Raw genomic sequence first — 17,185 nt, forward strand, 5'->3', positions numbered from 1 at the left:
TCGGCGGGTTGCTAGAGCGTGAGTTCGAGACCTATCCTGTGCCATGGGGGTGGAAAGGTGGGCTCTTTCCGACACCCTCAGCCCCGTTGTTGGGCCTCCTTGAAAGAATTGGGTATCTCTCTGCTAGCCGTCTGGGGGGTAGAGCGGCATGCACCGCCTTCCTCCCTTGGTGCATATACAGTATTCTCAAAGGCTCCCACTGACATTACTTTGCACTTTGATGGATTAAAACGCAGTAACCAATCATCTGACCAGCTCTGCATCATGTCTAGGTCACGTTGAAGCTCATATGCATCCTCACATTTTGTTATTTGTCGGAGAATCTTTGTGTCATCGGCAAACATATATGTATCTGAGTTTAATGGGGTTGGCAAATCGTTTATGTATATGACAAATAATGTTGGCCCCAAGACACTACCCTGGGGGATGCCGCTCAACACTCCAGATCAGGAGGACTTTTCACTGTTGACGACAACTGTCTGAAACCTTCCAACAAGAAATCTCTCAGTCCATGCAAGGGTCCTCCCCTGAATGCCATAACTCGAGCTTCGATAACAGACGCCGGTGAGGACGGTATCAAAGGCTTTGGCGTAGTCCAGGAATATTACATCCACTATACCACCCGGCCATAGCTACCACCTCAGCACAGTGATTAAAATACTGTACAAGCTGCAAAACAGTAGACCTTCCATGTAAGAAACCGTACTGTTGTGGATAGGGCATCGTTGGAAGAAAGGTGGCCTAGTAATGCTTCACATATAAAGGACTCGAGGATTTGACAAAGGACTGATGTAAGGCTTATAGGTCGATAATTAACTGCCAGTTTCTTGGAGCCTTTCTTAAAGATAGGCGTACTGAAGCTTCTTTCCAATCCGACGGCAGTTCTCCCGTCTCGATGCTTTTGAATAGTAATAGGTCCGGTTATATGGTCTGCAATTTCCTGGAGGATTCGTGGGTGTATTTCATCTGGGCCACAGCTTCTGCTGCTGTTTATGTCTTTTAACTTTTTTAGAACACTGATTTTAGGATAACAGGTTCACTAACAAGATTATCTATTGGAACAGGTGGCCTGGGTGTGGGTCCAATGGGTTCCTTGGTAAAGCCAAAAATAAAGTGTTTTTTATAGAATCTCAGCGATCTCTTTATCATTATGGCACAAGGAGTTAGGGTTATCTGGGTCAGCTAGTTTGTGAGGCACAAGACCTCTAGACACAACTAAGTATATTCATTCCTACCATTGTATCTTTTTAGTTTCATGGTGCTCGATCCCTACACATGTATTACTATAGCCTCATAATCACACTCTGTCCTGCCTGGGGGTTGGGATGGCATGTTCCTCCCTTCTCCCTTGTTGTTTACCTGCAACAATAAACTATCAATCAATCAATCAATCAATCAACTATCAATCAATCAGTAAGTCTGTGGCCGATACAAAGGCCTGGCTGGGGAGAAATCTCCAGCCACTGTGACATCAGTATCAAGATCAAGCTCAATACAGGATCGCATCAGGAAGACCGCCCTGTAGGCAAGACTTCCGACATCCAACTCAACTGAGCTGAGCGGCGGCCGCGGGACACTGAATTACCTGCCGCACGCCGGGGACACGCAGGCAGGGTGAGTGCAGGGCAGGGCGCGGCAGGGGAGGCTGGTAGGGTCGGGGTCCGCGGCCTGGCAGTCAACATTTGGATCACACTCGTGGCTGTGTCTTCTGCGTGACACGGGCGATCTGGTGATGGCCGAGGCCGACCTGCCGTGCCTGTGTTTTAAAATGGTGTTTGAAGTGTGCCTCCTGCATGCTGACTTACGCAACTGTTCTACTCAAAATGCCCCAACATTAATGTCTTGTTCAGCTCTGCAAGGGTGTCAGGCAGCTCACCTGGGCCACTCACCTGCCAGGGTGCAAGGGTGTCAGGCAGCTCACCTGGGCCACTCACCTGCCAGGGTGCAAGGGTGTCAGGCAGCTCACCTGGGCCACTCACCTGCCAGGGTGCAAGGGTGTCAGGCAGCTCACCTGGGCCACTCACCTGCCAGGGTGCAAGGGTGTCAGGCAGCTCACCTGGGCCACTCACCTGCCAGGGTGCAAGGGTGTCAGGCAGCTCACCTGGGCCACTCACCTGCCAGGGTGCAAGGGTGTCAGGCAGCTCACCTGGGCCACTCACCTGCCAGGGTGCAAGGGTGTCAGGCAGCTCACCTGAGCCACTCACCTGCCAGGGTGCAAGGGTGTCAGGCAGCTCACCTGGGCCACTCACCTGCCAGGGTGCAAGGGTGTCAGGCAGCTCACCTGGGCCACTCACCTGCCAGGGTGCAAGGGTGTCAGGCAGCTCACCTGGGCCACTCACCTGCCAGGGTGCAAGGGTGTCAGGCAGCTCACCTGGGCCACTCACCTGCCAGGGTGCAAGGGTGTCAGGCAGCTCACCTGAGCCACTCACCTGCCAGGGTGCAAGGGTGTCAGGCAGCTCACCTGGGCCACTCACCTGCCAGGGTGCAAGGGTGTCAGGCAGCTCACCTGGGCCACTCACCTGCCAGGGTGCAAGGGTGTCAGGCAGCTCACCTGGGCCACTCACCTGCCAGGGTGCAAGGGTGTCAGGCAGCTCACCTGGGCCACTCACCTGCCAGGGTGCAAGGGTGTCAGGCAGGAATACAGGACGTTTCGACGGAAGTACAATTCGACGGTCTGTCTTGGACGAATCGACGGTGTGGATATTTTCCAGTCGAATAATCTTGGGCGATTCGACGGTCCATTCACGTTACATAATTATTCATATACTATTTACCATTATTCAGATAGCATGTGTTTAAAATATTTTATTGTACAATAATAAAGATATAAACCAGACGTGGCTAAATTAGGATAGCTAAAATAAAATAAACATTAGGATTAACGGTTTACAGGACTTTATTTGTCATTATTCAGGTAACACATGGATAAAATATTTATTGCACATTTATTAAAAGATAGCTTATATATAGCCTACACTTAAAAAATTCATTAATTTTCCATATTTTCATCTGCTGACCTAATTTGAGGATGGTGATACTGGGAGACACGGCGCAGTAACTCTTGAGGCTGTAGCTGGCCATCTTTGTACGCTTCCCATATGTCAAAAATGTTCTTCTGGTAATTCTTGTATATTTTTCTTTGGCATCTTTGCAGCTTGCCCTCTGATACTAACAGACACTGGATATCAACAAGCTTAGACTCTTCATACAAAACTGCTATCAGCTCGTACACATTAACATTCATATATTTGCTGCATAAGATGTTTAAATTATTATGCCATCCCTCAATATCGTTATTCGTCCTAATTGCTAAGCCAAAGACTACCAGCTATTGGGTGTCCACAAACATCCTTCTATCCAAGTGTCCTCTATGTATTCTAATAAACTATGTAGAGTGACTGTGTGACTCTCTACTAATAAATTTCTAAACTCATTGAATGTAGATCGAATCTGCTCTGCTGGTAAGAATGGAAGACACAGGATTTGTCATAGGAACCTACTTGTGTTCTTCTTTACACGGTATGATGGTGCTAATCCTAATTCGTTTATCTTTTTCCATACTGCCTGGGCCCAATGAAAGCAGCATCCAGTAAGGGTGACAATGGGGAGGCGGTGGCTGAGTCGTCAAAGTAACGGCCTCGTGTTCAGGAGGACGCGAGTTCAATCCCCGCCCGGTGCCACCAAGCTGGGATTTTTCAGCCGCCGCCGAGTGGCTTAAAACTACCCACATGCTGTCCAGAAGACCACCTATCAACCCGGACTCTAGATTCTAGGATCAAAGATGAGCTCTGGGAGGGCAGCATGAGCCAATGCAAGATGGCGCCACTATAAACACTTGCCTGCGCCAGAACGGGCTGGGCCGACCATCAGGACCTACCGGAAAGAAGCCTTGGACCGACCATCAGGATCCACCTGGAAGAAGCCTACCGGCGCAATAGGCTGCAATGTAAAAAAAAAAAAAAAAAAAAAAAAAAAATCGGGATTTACATTCTGGAAGGCTCCCCACACAGCAGACTCGAAATCCATTACAACTCTCTTCACTGAATTATTGGCAACTCTTTCCATTATGTAATTCAAGATCTTTATGTAATCCTCTTTACTTCTGCGTGACATCAAGACATATACAAGAGGCACCTGCTTCATGTTGTCACCTTGCCGTATGAAACTGTGGATGCTCCACAACTGCTGGAATGGTCGCTGGACTGCCTTGAAAGTTGCATCCACATACCACATCTTTGCCTTTGAAAGAAGTGAAAGAAGCAGGGCAGTGAACATGATCACATGGCAGGCAGATCCTACTACCATGTCATGCTGTACAAAATTGTCAGGTAGTTCTTCTGTTACCCAAGTGAAATTCAGATCCTTCGGTTGTTTTGGTCTCCTTGCCTGGCGTAGACGATTGGTGGTGCGGACAATAGAGGACATCTTTGGCATGCTGGACACAGGAGCATCAGCTGGTAGGTGTTTGTGTACTGCTTCTTTAGTAAGGGTCGATCCTGAGGCGAATGGGCGCTCTTTTCCTTATTGTCGCACATAGGCCTTGATGTTGGCAGCAGGCAGGGCACAGTCTCTTGGAGAACATCTATGAGGATGAGGCCCTCTCTTGAAAGTTTCGCCATGCTGGGTGATAGAAGCAAGGCAGTACACAGACTTGTTGCGGACAGTACACCTCCAACGTTGGTCACCTTTCTTATTAACCTTGCCATCCTTGTTATAAGAGTAACCACGACTTAAAAGGATGTCTCCGCGCTTTGATCCTCCAACTACGATAGTAAACTCCACTTCATCAGATTCTGGTAGTATCTCATCTGGAATAGGAGTAGTAGGTTCCAGGTTTGACTCTTCATGCAAGGATGGGTGAATGAATGACATTACTGGGTGGTCTTCGATATCATTTACATCAGGAGAAGTAGGACGAAGTTCCATCGATGTTGGTGATGCTGTTGGAGGTGGGGAGGAAGGAAAAGAGTTGGCATCTGGTGAAAACTCTGCATTCAGATATGATGGTATGGAGGATAAGTGGGTTATTGGTAGGGAACCTGAGAGTGACTCCGAGTCAGAACCAGAGGAGTCATACATTGATGAGACAAGTCGAGGTAGTGATGCAACAGGTGTGCTGGTAGAGGGAAGTGTAACTGGTGCTGGTGTTTCTGGTTGTGTTAGTGGGGTGGTAGTTTCTGATAGTATTAGTGAAGTGGTAGCTGATGTTTCTGGTTGTGTTATTGAAGTGTTAGCTGGTGTTTCTGGTTGTGTTATTGAAGTGGTAGTGGGTGTTTCTGGTTGTAATAGTGAAGCGGTGGTGGGTGTTATTGGTTGTGATAGTGAAGTGGTAGTGGGTACATCGGAGATATCACCACATCCTGTGCAAGTCCACTGTATGTCGATCTTTGACTGCACGGCTTGTCTGTATTCCTCCTGGGAAATGCCAGTGTGGCAGGTCCAATGCTGCCACTGGTCACACACATCACACTGGAGGGCTTGCTGCTTAGGTCGAACTTCCCTTCAGCAGGTGATGCATGGGTAAGGAACAACCCTACAAGCAATACAAGAACACAACTTAAAAAATGCAAAGTAATGGAAGGAGATAAAACACAAGACCAAAGTTGCCAATCACTTGATGTTGCCGGCGAAAGATATATGATACCTGTCCATGTGCAGCTTCCTCGTGATCATCCTTGATACCGTAATTATGTCAAACGAGTAGTAGCTCTGTAGCGTCCAGTATGGTAACTTCAGTAAGCAAGTGTTAATTTCTAATTTCGTTAAAATCTTCCCTCACAATAATACTATAAAGTTAATGAAATGCCAGAATTTAGGTGATTTGAGAGCTGGAATAGGGAGAGACATCAGTGTGTACACCCTCTTTAGCCAGCTTGGAGAGTGAGACTGAGACAGACAATAATCATAAGGGTCTGAACCCACTACAAGGTATAGGAAACCTGAATCATGAACCTGAACCGTATTGATTTGAACAAAGTATTGACTGATGAATAGTTTCATTTTTGCGCCTGAGTGAGACGTACACACAGTATACTGTTTCTGATTCACGAATTAGAAACATATGTTATACGTCATATTTTAAACATACGTTATATGTCATATTTTATTATGATAGTATTTTGTTAGGTGATTATAATATTATGTTATGTGGACGATTCGACAGAAAATTCCGGGGCGTTTCGACGGGGACGTGATTTTGGGCGGATCGACGATGTCGTCGAATTGCACCGCCGTCGAATCGTCCTGTTACCGTCAGGCAGCTCACCTGGGCCACTTACCTGCCAGGGTGCAAGGGTGTCAGGCAGCTCACCTGGGCCACTCACCTGCCAGGGTGCAAGGGTGTCAGGCAGCTCACCTGGGCCACTCACCTGCCAGGGTGCAAGGGTGTCAGGCAGCTCACCTGGGCCACTTACCTGCCAGGGTGCAAGGGTGTCAGGCAGCTCACCTGGGCCACTCACCTGCCAGGGTGCAAGGGTGTCAGGCAGCTCACCTGGGCCACTCACCTGCCAGGGTGCAAGGGTGTCAGGCAGCTCGGTATTATTCTAGTGTTTGCCCATACTTACGCCTTGCAACCAAAATTGGCTAGGGGGCCATTGAGACTTCGGGGAATGTGGTGGTAAACATGAAATGGGTCGCAAATGCATAGTTTTTGAGTTATGAGGGGTTGAAAAATACCCTAGATGTAGGGAAATTCCTTACAATTACTTAGATGTAGGGAAATTTCATACATTCTGGTTTTTTTTTACAACATACAGAAACCACGCAAGGTAATTATTGAAAATCACTCCGCACCTCAAAAATACGATATTACGCCTCCATATTGTACTTAAGGGCATATTATACATACGGACGATGTGTTTACATGGCGATGCCATTGCAATATGAGCAGCGTTGCCAACGATCCGGCTGGCAATGATACGCTAGGTGAGACCAGGTCCACCACGCGTGGTTATTTATTATTATTATTTTTTTGGAACATGCACCTTTACCTAATACTATTTCCGATGGTACACTTGGTTAGCGATGGTACGCTTAGTTAGCCATTAGCCCACGCATGTGAGACCAGGTCCACCACGCGTGTTTATTATTTTTTTAGAACACGCACCTTTACCTAATACCTAATATTCCTAATCTAGGAATATTTCAGTCTTTTGGTCTCTCAGGAAGGGCGTCTGATACTCTCTAGAGTTGGTGGAGAACACCTGGTGACAGGTGCCACTGGCCAGGCCTCGAAAGGGTCGCAGAGTTGGGTTAGACGTTTCGGAAAGTGGGAACGAATTGCTGGTTCCTCTCCTCCCTTGCCAGCTCTGCTCTGTGTGACTACGCCGGCCCCGTTCTATGGGACAAAACTTCGAGGACAATAGCTGAAAAGCGCCGGGTTGTGAAAGTCTCTCGTGACCGAGGCTCAGGACAAGCGATTGGTCTTTGAGGCGTTTTCAAGACCCTGTGGGAGCGAACTCCCAGTGTTGGAGGCATCTAACACAGCAGTATCTATTTTCCATGCACAATTTTTATACAATTCAATTTATGGTCACAATTTAAGTTATTTCGAAAGCGCTTTTAATATTTGCCCAAACTGTTAACTCGCTTAAAATTCTAACAATGCCTTCGAACCTTAAGTGTGACGTCTGTCCCGGACGTTTTGCAGCTCAGTTCTTCCAGCTGAGTAAAACTTGCCGCCTTTGCGTTCAGAGATTACATCTTCAGAAGGCTGTGACTGAATGGAAAGTCAAGCACAATGATCTTGAAAAGAAATTTGTAGCCCTTCAGGAATTTGTTTTAACAAATGTGGCAGTGACTCCACCATCGATGGTGGAGAGGCCCTCCACCGAGACTGTGCCCTCTCCAGACGACCCTCCTGCTTCACGGGAGGACGTGTTACCTGCCTCACAGGTTGACTCCCAGCCTGCCTCACAGGCTAACCCCCAGCCTGCCTCACAGGCTAACCCCCAGCCTGCCTCACAGGCTAACCCCCAGCCTGCCTCACAGAACAACTGCCAGCCTGCCTCACAGGCTGACCCCCAGCCTGCCTCACAGGCTAACCCCCAGCCTGCTTCACAGGCTAACTCCCAGCCTGCCTCACAGGACAACTTCCAGCCTGCCCCACTTAACGCTTCTCTTCCTGCTTCACAGGATGTCGGGTTCCAACCTGTAAGGAATGGAGCCAAACCGAAGCATGCAACCAAGGATTTACTGACCCCCACTACCTTCAATAGGTTCCAGGTGCTGGCAGACACCATGGAGGATGAGTTCGAGACTCGCCTAGTTGGGGACTCCATGGTGCGTGGCCAGCTGGTTGAGTTCTGTGGTCGTTCATCAAACGGCCGTAGAAAACGTTACTGCTATCTAGGTGCCAGACTGGACAACATCACCGCAGCGTGCGATGATATCACGAGAAATACCGACCGAAACACCCTCTTTGTCATTCACGCAGGGACAAATGACGTAAAGACAACCCTTTCTTAGGAACTGCTTGAGAAATACCTCCGCATGATCAAGCAGTATAAACGTAAAACGGATGCCAGTAACATCATAATTTCATGAATCCTCCCGAGGGTCGGTGCCGAATCTAGCTTTTACAGTAAGACCTTCAGGACAAACAACATACTTCAGTCCCTTTGCTCACAAGAAAACGTCCAGTTCGCTAACTTGTGGAACAATTTTTACTACGATTCAGACTTGTTCCTTCCTGATGGCATTCACTTAAACCCTGTTGGAGCAGCCCGTTTCGGGAGGCTGCTCTGTGACCAAGTGGCTCTTCGAAAGCCAAAAAACGCGGAAGCGAGAACACCAGCAGCTCCACCGTAAGGGTGCACTCAACCCGCAAAACTCCCGACTCGAATCACATTAAAGCTTGCTATGTAAACGCTCGTAGCCTACGTAACAAATTTGAAGACTTAGAAGTCCTCGCAGCTACAAATCATTATCACATCATCGGAGTCACAGAATCTTGGATAGACACTTCAAATAGAGATTTCATTGCGGAATATAGATTACCGGGTTATACCATTTTAGTCATGAAAGAGAGAACAGACAGGGTGGAGGCGTTATCTTTATATCCACAAATCTCGCCATCCAGTATCCGTGAAAACAGATATTAAAACCAATGTAGACACGGTCTTCATTGAAATTAAAAATAAATCTCGTAAAATAGTAATTGGACTTATCTACAGACCGCCAAGGCAGACTCTTGATATCGACAACACATTAAGTAAATTATTATTAGAAAAAAGTAGCAGTTGCGAGTCAGTAATTGTTGGGGACTTTAACTTGCCAGTGAAAAGATGGGGTGAACCGCTGAACTGTCATACAGGGCTCGACCTGTACACAAATTTACTAGAAAGTGATTTACATCAACACGTTCAAAAACCGACTCGGGAAAATAATATACTTGACCTTATCTTTTCAACGACAGCTGATCTAGTTAACGAAGTAAATGTTGGTCCAATTTTTAGTTCTAGCGATCACCGAACAATCACATTCAGCATCAATATGAAAGAAAGTAAAGTAACTCCTAGTAAAGAAAAGGTGCCTGATTATCAGAGAGCGAATTTCGTAAGACTCGATCAATTCTAAATAATTCTGACTGGACTGAAATCACGGAAACAGATATTGATAAATCTTGGGGGCCTTCACCACAATATTGAACAATGCCATAAGCATATCGCATTCTATCGTAACAGACGTTCAGCTTCTAAGAAGAAACCCAAATGGTGGAATAACGAAATTCAAAATAGCCTATCTCTTAAAAACGCGTATACAGTAGGTACATATCATCTCAGAGCGAGGCTGACAAACTAGAGTTGGACAGAATTCGCCGCGAAACCAAGAAATTAATAAAACGAAGCAAGAAAAATCTTGAAGAATATATAGCGGAAACAAGTAAATCTAATCCTAAAGAATTTTTCAGCTATGTAAATAATAAAAGTCACTCACCTGTGGTATCGGACCGCTTGCTAATGAAAATGGTAATCACACGAACGATGAAAATGAAATGGCTACAATCCTAAATAACTTTTTCGCATCCGTATTTACCGACGAAGATTGTTTATCACCTCAACCGCCGGAGGTTAGAAGGACCGAAAAGATGTTAAGTGGCGTGCTCATCGTAGAAAGTGACATTTTACGCACAATTGAAAAGATTAAAGTAAGCAAAGCTCCTGGTCCAGACAAAATTACCCCTAGGGTCTTAAAAGAAATCAAACATCAAATTTGTAAACCGCTCTCCATCATATTCAATAAATCTTTAACAGCTGGAAAAGTTCCGTCGGATTGGAAACTTGCAAATGTCACACCAATTTTCAAAATGGGGGACAAGTCTCATCCAGGAAACTATCGACCAATTAGCCTGACATCTATTGTTTGTAAGTTAATGGAGACTATCATATGGTGAAATTCTTCGAAGAAAATAATATAATAAATAATTCGCAACATGGCTTCCGTAGTAAACGTTCGTGTTTGACTAACTTACTTGATTTTTTTCACTATATTTTTGAGGTGTTCGATGAAAGCAGATCAGTAGATATCATATATCTGGATTTTCAAAGGCATTTGATAAGGTCCCCACCAATGATTGCTCAGCAAACTACTGGCGACGGTATCTCGGGTAACATTCACAATTGGTTTATGGACTGGCTCTCTGAGCGGAAACAGAGAGTAGTTCTAAACGGTGTTACATCTAACTGGCTCGATGTCAAAAGCGGCGTACCTCAAGGATCAGTGCTTGGCCCCATGCTCTTCTTAATTTATGTTAATGATATCGATGATGGGCTCACTTGCAAAGTATCAAAATTTGCTGATGACACAAAAATTGCTAGTAAAGTAACTGCGATACTCGACGAAGAAGCTTTACAATCAGATATAGATCGACCTGCACGTTGGGCCAATCAATGGCAAATGAAATTTAACGTTGAGAAATGTAAAGTGTTGCACATCGGAAAAAATAACAATCGCGTTCGGTACGTAATGAATGGCCAACAACTTTCTGCAGTAAGTAAAGAAAAGGATCTTGGAATCACTATATCAAGCGATTTAAAGCCCGGTCAGCATTGTTCAGAGGTAGTTAAAACTGCAAACAAATTGGTTGGCTTCATCGGACGAGTCTTTAATAATAAATCGGAAAAAGTAATATTAAAACTGTATAATTCGTTGGTTCGACCCCGTCTAGAGTACTGTGTACAGTTTTGGTCTCCCTACCACAGAAAAGACATAGAAAAGTTGGAACGGGTCCAATGAAGAGTAACAAAGATGATTCCTAGGTTGAGAAATTTGTCATATGAACAAAGGCTTAAAGAAGTAAATTTATTCAGCCTATCAAAACGAAGAATGCAAGGCGATCTAATAGAAGTGTTTAAAATGTTCAAAGGATTCAGTGATATTAATGCGGAAGATTACTTTACAATTGATCGATCAAATAGAACAAGAAGAAATCACAATTTGAAGATAAGTGGTAAAAGATTCTCGTCGCACGAAGCTAAACACTTCTTCTTCAATCGAGTTGTTAATGTTTGGAACTCTCTACCTTGTGATGTCATTGATAGTACAACAGTTACGGCCTTCAAGAATAGATTAGACAAGTGTTTTGAATCCAACCAGCAACTTAGATATTACTCATTGTCGTAGTAACGTTAAGTTCTTTCGAATACTGGTGTCCTTGTCCGCTTTTATTGCCCGGTTAGTGGTAGCAGTAATGGTAGTTCTTTCCTCTTTCCTACATAAATTCCATGCAGTTTTTCCATGCTGCATGGTTCTTTTTCCTTTCCTGCCAGCCTTGGCTGGAGGGATGGGGGGGTGGGGAGGAGCCTTCGCCTTTGCTGTCCTTCATCTTCCACCTTTGATTAGATAGTTAGTGTAGCTTGTCACAAACAACCTCGTAAGGACCAGCAGGTCTGCTGTTGTTTGTTCTTCCTTTGTGTTCCTTTGTGTACTATTACCGATGGTACGCTTAGTTAGTGATGGTACGCTTAGTTAGCCATCAGCCCACGCATGTGAGACCAGGTCCACCACGCGTGGTTATTTTTTTTTTAGAACACGCACCTTTACCTAATACTATTACCGATGGTACGCTTGGTTAGTGATGGTACGCTTAGTTAGCCATTAGTCCACGCACGTGAGACCAGGTCCACCACGTGTGGTTATTTATTTTTTTTAGAACACGCACCTTTAAGAGGGGGGAGTCCAGGGGGGGGCGCAGCCCCCCCTTGGTTAGCAGGGGGGTCTAAGCAGGTCGTAAAGTTCGGTTGGAGTAGTTTAAATATGCTCCCCCACCCAAATTTTTCAACCCCTCATAACTCAAAAACTATGCATTTGCGACGCATTTCATGTTTACCACCGCATTCCCCGAAGTCTCAATGGCCCCCTAGCCAATTTTGGTTGCAAGGGGTGAGTATGGGCAAACACTAGAATAATACTGGCAGCTCACCTGGACCACTCACCTGCCAGGGTGCAAGGGTGTCAGGCAGCTCACCTGGACCACTCACCTGCCAGGGTGCAAGAGTGTCAGGCAGCTCACCTGGGCCACTCACCTTCCAGGGTGCAAGAGTGTCAGGCAGCTCACCTGGGCCACTCACCTTCCAGGGTGCAAGGGTGTCAGGCAGCTCACTTGGGCCACTCACCTTCCAGGGTGCAAGAGTGTCAGGCAGCTCACTTGGGCCACTCACCTGCCAGGGTGCAAGGGTGTCAGGCAGCTCACCCGGGCCACTCACCTGCCAGGGTGCAAGGGTGTCAGGCAGCTCACCCGGGCCACTCACCTGCCAGGGTGCAAGGGTGTTGCCTTCAGCTTCGTTCCTCTGTTTTTAAGATCTTACAATAAGTGTGCTTCCTAGTTGTTGGGGTTATGCAACACAAGGTTAGATTATTATGAAGTTTATTCACATTCTGTTGGTAATGGTAGCAAGCTTACTGAAGTTAAGTAACAATGTTATTGACAACTCATTATTCTGTTGGTAATGTTAGCAAGCTTACTGAAGTTAAGTAACAATGTTATTGACAACTCATTATTCTGTTGGTAATGTTAGCAAGCTTACTGAAGTTAAGTAACAATGTTATTGACAACTCATTATTCTGTTGGTAATGGTAGCAAGCTTACTGAAGTTAAGTAACAATGTTATTGACAACTCATTATTCTGTTGGTAATGGTAGCAAGCTTACTGAAGTTAAGTAACAATGTTATTGACAACTCATTATTCTGTTGGTAATGTTAGCAAGCTTACTGAAGTTAAGTAACAATGTTATTGACAACTCATTATTCTGTTGGTAATGTTAGCAAGCTTACTGAAGTTAAGCAACAATGTTATTGACAACTCATTATTCTGTTGGTAATGGTAGCAAGCTTACTGAAGTTAAGTAACAATGTTATTGACAACTCATTATTCTGTTGGTAATGGTAGCAAGCTTACTGAAGTTAAGTAACAATATTATTGACAACTCATTATTCTGTTGGTAATGGTAGCAAGCTTACTGAAGTTAAGTAACAATGTTATTGACAACTCATTATTCTGTTGGTAATGGTAGCAAGCTTACTGAAGTTAAGTAACAATGTTATTGACAACTCATTATTCTGTTGGTAATGGTAGCAAGCTTACTGAAGTTAAGTAACAATGTTATTGACAACTCATTATTCTGTTGGTAATGTTAGCAAGCTTACTGAAGTTAAGTAACAATGTTATTGACAACTCATTATTCTGTTGGTAATGTTAGCAAGCTTACTGAAGTTAAGTAACAATGCTGATTACAACTCATCTTGGTCTTGGTCTTGATTCGGGAGGTAGTTGTCCCTTTCGGATCCAACTTCAGCCTTTGTAACGGCTTACTCCCTCAGGGCCAACACCCTGAAAATCCAATAAATAAAATATAACCATTTGAAAGAGCCTTTAGAGGCACAGATGGGGACATCTACACGAGTCCACCCTTTCCGGTGCGCACTGCCCAGGCTCTCTCTAGGAATTCCTTAACTTGTTCTTCTGGTCACTGTCTGCAGTGTACTCAGACCTAGCAAGAATTCAATCACCCTTCCTACATTCCCTCTAGCATCCTATTCCATACTTCTGTTCCAATTTCCTGTGTTATTATTTCTACCAAACTCTGCCTATCCCTATTATACCTTGAACACTAGTAGCATATGTTCTACTGTCTCGTCAACCCCCCCTTCACACATGCGGCATACCTTGCCTCCCCCATTTGCCCACCTATATGTCCTACTACTCACCTCTAAGGATTTAGTCCTGGCCTTGAGGAGCAACACGCCCCCAGGCTACCATCGTAGAAGGCTTCACACTTGGGTTTGGCCTTCAACTTGTACCATTCTAGAGAACTCTTTGCCCCCACCCTTTGGCTCCAGTCTACCCTGCCCCTCTCCTGAACTCTGCCATTCACTCTACGCTTCACTTCCTTCTCCTCCCCCCCTAGCATCATCTCCGAGAGTGTGAAGCCCTCCAGCTCACATCTCTTCTCCCAGCGTATGCTAGACTTGTTCCACTTCGTCCCCTGTCCCGCCCACTCATATACCTTGCGCGCCCACCTGTTCTCACTCATCTTTCTTAGCCTGACTTTGTACCCTAAAACTGCTTTACCTATTCTTTCCTCAAAGGTGCTCCAGCCTACTTCCCCTCGGCTGGAGTAGGTAGGAAGACACCTACCGAGCGGGCGCAAGCCACTCCCGGTGAGGTATATATGGGAGGTGAGAAGGGAGCTGAAGCCCTCCAAAGGGTATTATTGTAGGAGTACACCAGTCTAGAGATGGCTTTTCTTACCCTGACCATTAGAAAGAGCTCCGCATTCTGAGTAAATTCATCCCCATAAACACCCCTCGGAAATCATTTATAACGGAGGGAGGGAGGCCGTTAGGTTAGGTTAGTTTTAGGTTAGGTTAGGTTAGGTTAGGTTAGGTTAGGTTAGGTTAGGTTATGTTATGTTATGTTAGGGTTATGTTTAGTTTAAATGCACCTGTGTGGACGAAACTAGTTTTTTCTGGTAGATTTCGGTCTGTTTTGAATGAATGTGCTCTAAATTTTTTATCGCAAATCATTAGTCTCTTGGTTGGAAGGGGGGGGGGGGTAAAAAAAAAACACGTGATTTGCGATAGAAATGACACGCATATTCATTCAAAACAGGCCGAAAACTACCGAAAAAAACTAGTTTCGTTCGGAAATGCGAGACTGGTGAAGTGCTACAAATTTACCCTCCAAAGACCCTTCCCATGTCCTCACTAACCGTTTCCCTATTGTCTCACCAACACCGGAGAGTAGTTCAGCATGCTCTCTAAAGACAGATCCTCTCTCTATCCACACCACACTGCATTCACACAACATATACACCTTTTCCCAAAATTAAAATTTCAAAATGGCGCACATACACCAAGCCTCGGAGTCCCCGACTGGGGGGGGGACCACAAATTCCCCCAGGGAGGACTCCCCTTCTGGCTGCCGACCCGAGAGGTGTCTTGATGACTCCTCGAACCTCTTTCTTCTCAATTTCTGCAACATTCGCGGTCTTCGCTCTAATTTTCATTCTGTGGAACATCATCTCTCCTCCTCTAAACCTCACCTTCTCTTCCTTACCGAAACACAGGTTTCTGAGGCTACTGACAGCAATCTCTACTCTGTTCCCTCCTACTATCTCCATCCTAAATTTCAATCCAAAGCTGGAATGACATCACTTGCTCTCGTGCCCACAACCTTGACTCTTCTGAATTTTCCACCATCTGGTTAAGACTTCACTGTCATTCTATTACTAAATACATATGTGCTGTTTATCTCTCACCTAACTCTACCAACTATGTAAAATTCTTTGACTATTTGAATTCTAAAGTGGAGCACATCTTGACCCACTCTCCCTTCGCTGAAATCTCCATCCTAGGAGATTTCAATGTTCACCACCAGCTTTGGCTTTCATCCTCTTTCACTGACCATCCTGGTGAACAAGCCTACAACTTTGCTATCCTCAACGACCTAGAGCAGTTGGTCCAGCACCCTACACGTATTCCCGACCGTCTTGGAGATCGGCCCAACATTCTAGACCTCTTCCTTACCTCAAACCCTTCTGCTTATTCTGTCAAACTGTTCTCTCCGTTGGGCTCCTCCGATCACAATCTTATTTCTGCATCCTGTCCTATCGCTCCTGTACACCCTCTAGACCCACCGAAGAGGCGATGCTTCTGGCATTTTGCTTCAGCTCGGTGGGACGACCTGAGGATGTACTTCTCCGATTTCCCGTGGAATGATTATTGCTTCCAGGATAGAGACCCCTCTGTGTGTGCTCAGCGCATCACAGAGGTGATTGTCTCTGGAATGGAGGCATACATTCCTCGTTCTTTCTCTACTCCTCACGCTAAAAGCCTTGGTTTAATCATGCTTGTTCTCGTGCTGTCAATGATAGAGAGGTAGCTCACAAAGGTACCAGAGCCTTCAAACTAATGCTAATTATGAACTTTACATTTCTTCCCGAAATCGTGACAAATCTCTTCTCCGACTAACCAAAACTCTTTCATTAATAGAAATGTCAAACCTTGCTTTCTCTAACTCTTCCCGTGACTTCTGGCATCTAGCCAAAACATCTCCTCCAACTTCACTTCTTCATCTTTCCCTCCACCTCAGTCCTGACGGCAACACTGCCGTCTCATCTATCTCTAAGGCTGAGCTCTTCTCTCAAACTTTTCTAAAAACTCCACTCTGGACGATTCTGGGCATATTTCTCCTACTCATTCCCCCTCTGACTCCTTTATGCCTGTTATAAAGATTCTTCAAAATGATGTTTTCTATGCCTCTCTGGCCTCAATCCTCAGAAGGCTTATGGACCTGATGGAGTGCCTCCTATTGTCCTTAAAAACTGTGCCTCCGTGCTGTCACCCTGCCTGGTCAAACTCTTTCGCCTCTGCCTGTCAACATCTACCTTTCCTTCTTGCTGGAAGTATGCCTTCATACAGCCTGTGCCTAAGAAGGGTGACCGCTCCAATCCCTCAAACTACCGTCCTATTGCTTTACTTTCTTGTCTATCTAAAGCTTTTGAATCAATCCTTAACCGGAAGATTCAAAAGCACCTTTCCACTTCTGACCTTCTATCTGATCGCCAGTATGGGTTCCGCAAGGGGCGTTCTACTGGTGATCTCCTAGCCTTCTTAACTGACTCTTGGTCATCCTCTCTTAGCCGTTTCGGTGAAACTTTTGCTATTGAGCTGGACATATCAAAA

The 17,185-nt window shown here is 45.4% G+C and overlaps 2 protein-coding genes and 1 long non-coding RNA gene across 26 annotated transcripts in view; 1 reads left to right on the top strand and 2 right to left on the bottom strand.

Annotated features, from left to right (window-relative positions):
• Positions 1-1,464: 1,464 nt before the first annotated feature.
• LOC127009799 (uncharacterized) overlaps positions 1,465-17,185 on the top strand; it is a 109,125-nt gene continuing 93,404 nt past the window's right edge. For 12 of the 24 annotated variants that reach the window (XR_007762362.1, XR_007762364.1, XR_007762356.1 and 9 more), the window contains exon 1: positions 1,465-1,614. The gene's annotated coding sequence lies outside the window, so the exon portion shown is untranslated. The remainder of the gene's footprint in view (positions 1,615-17,185) is intronic. The other 12 variants (XR_007762358.1, XR_007762357.1, XR_007762359.1 and 9 more) reach the window with 1 other exon arrangement.
• LOC127009818 (uncharacterized) lies at positions 1,859-3,167 on the bottom strand. Its single transcript, XR_007762415.1, has 3 exons — positions 2,430-3,167; positions 2,205-2,384; positions 1,859-2,159 (listed from the first exon to the last, which is right to left on the bottom strand). It is a non-coding gene; the product is annotated as an uncharacterized LOC127009818 (long non-coding RNA).
• LOC127010190 (uncharacterized) lies at positions 3,389-5,578 on the bottom strand. The gene is made up of 2 exons (XM_050884065.1): positions 3,904-5,578; positions 3,389-3,621 (listed from the first exon to the last, which is right to left on the bottom strand). The coding sequence occupies exons 1-2, from the start codon at positions 4,432-4,434 to the stop codon at positions 3,487-3,489; spliced, it is 666 nt and encodes a 221-aa protein (XP_050740022.1). The 5' UTR covers positions 4,435-5,578; the 3' UTR covers positions 3,389-3,486.

Source organism: Eriocheir sinensis, chromosome 42 (genome assembly GCF_024679095.1).
Source record: "Eriocheir sinensis breed Jianghai 21 chromosome 42, ASM2467909v1, whole genome shotgun sequence".
In the NCBI taxonomy this organism is placed as follows: Eukaryota; Metazoa; Arthropoda; class Malacostraca; order Decapoda; family Varunidae; genus Eriocheir; species Eriocheir sinensis.

Coding starts and splice junctions, on each gene's coding strand:
- LOC127010190 (XM_050884065.1), bottom strand. CDS start 4,434: ATGCCAAAGATGTCCTCTATTGTCCGCACCACCAATCGTCTACGCCAG. Junction 3,622..3,903: donor GCTTCTTCCAGGTGGATCCT/GATGGTCGGTCC, acceptor TTACTTTGACGA/CTCAGCCACCGCCTCCCCAT.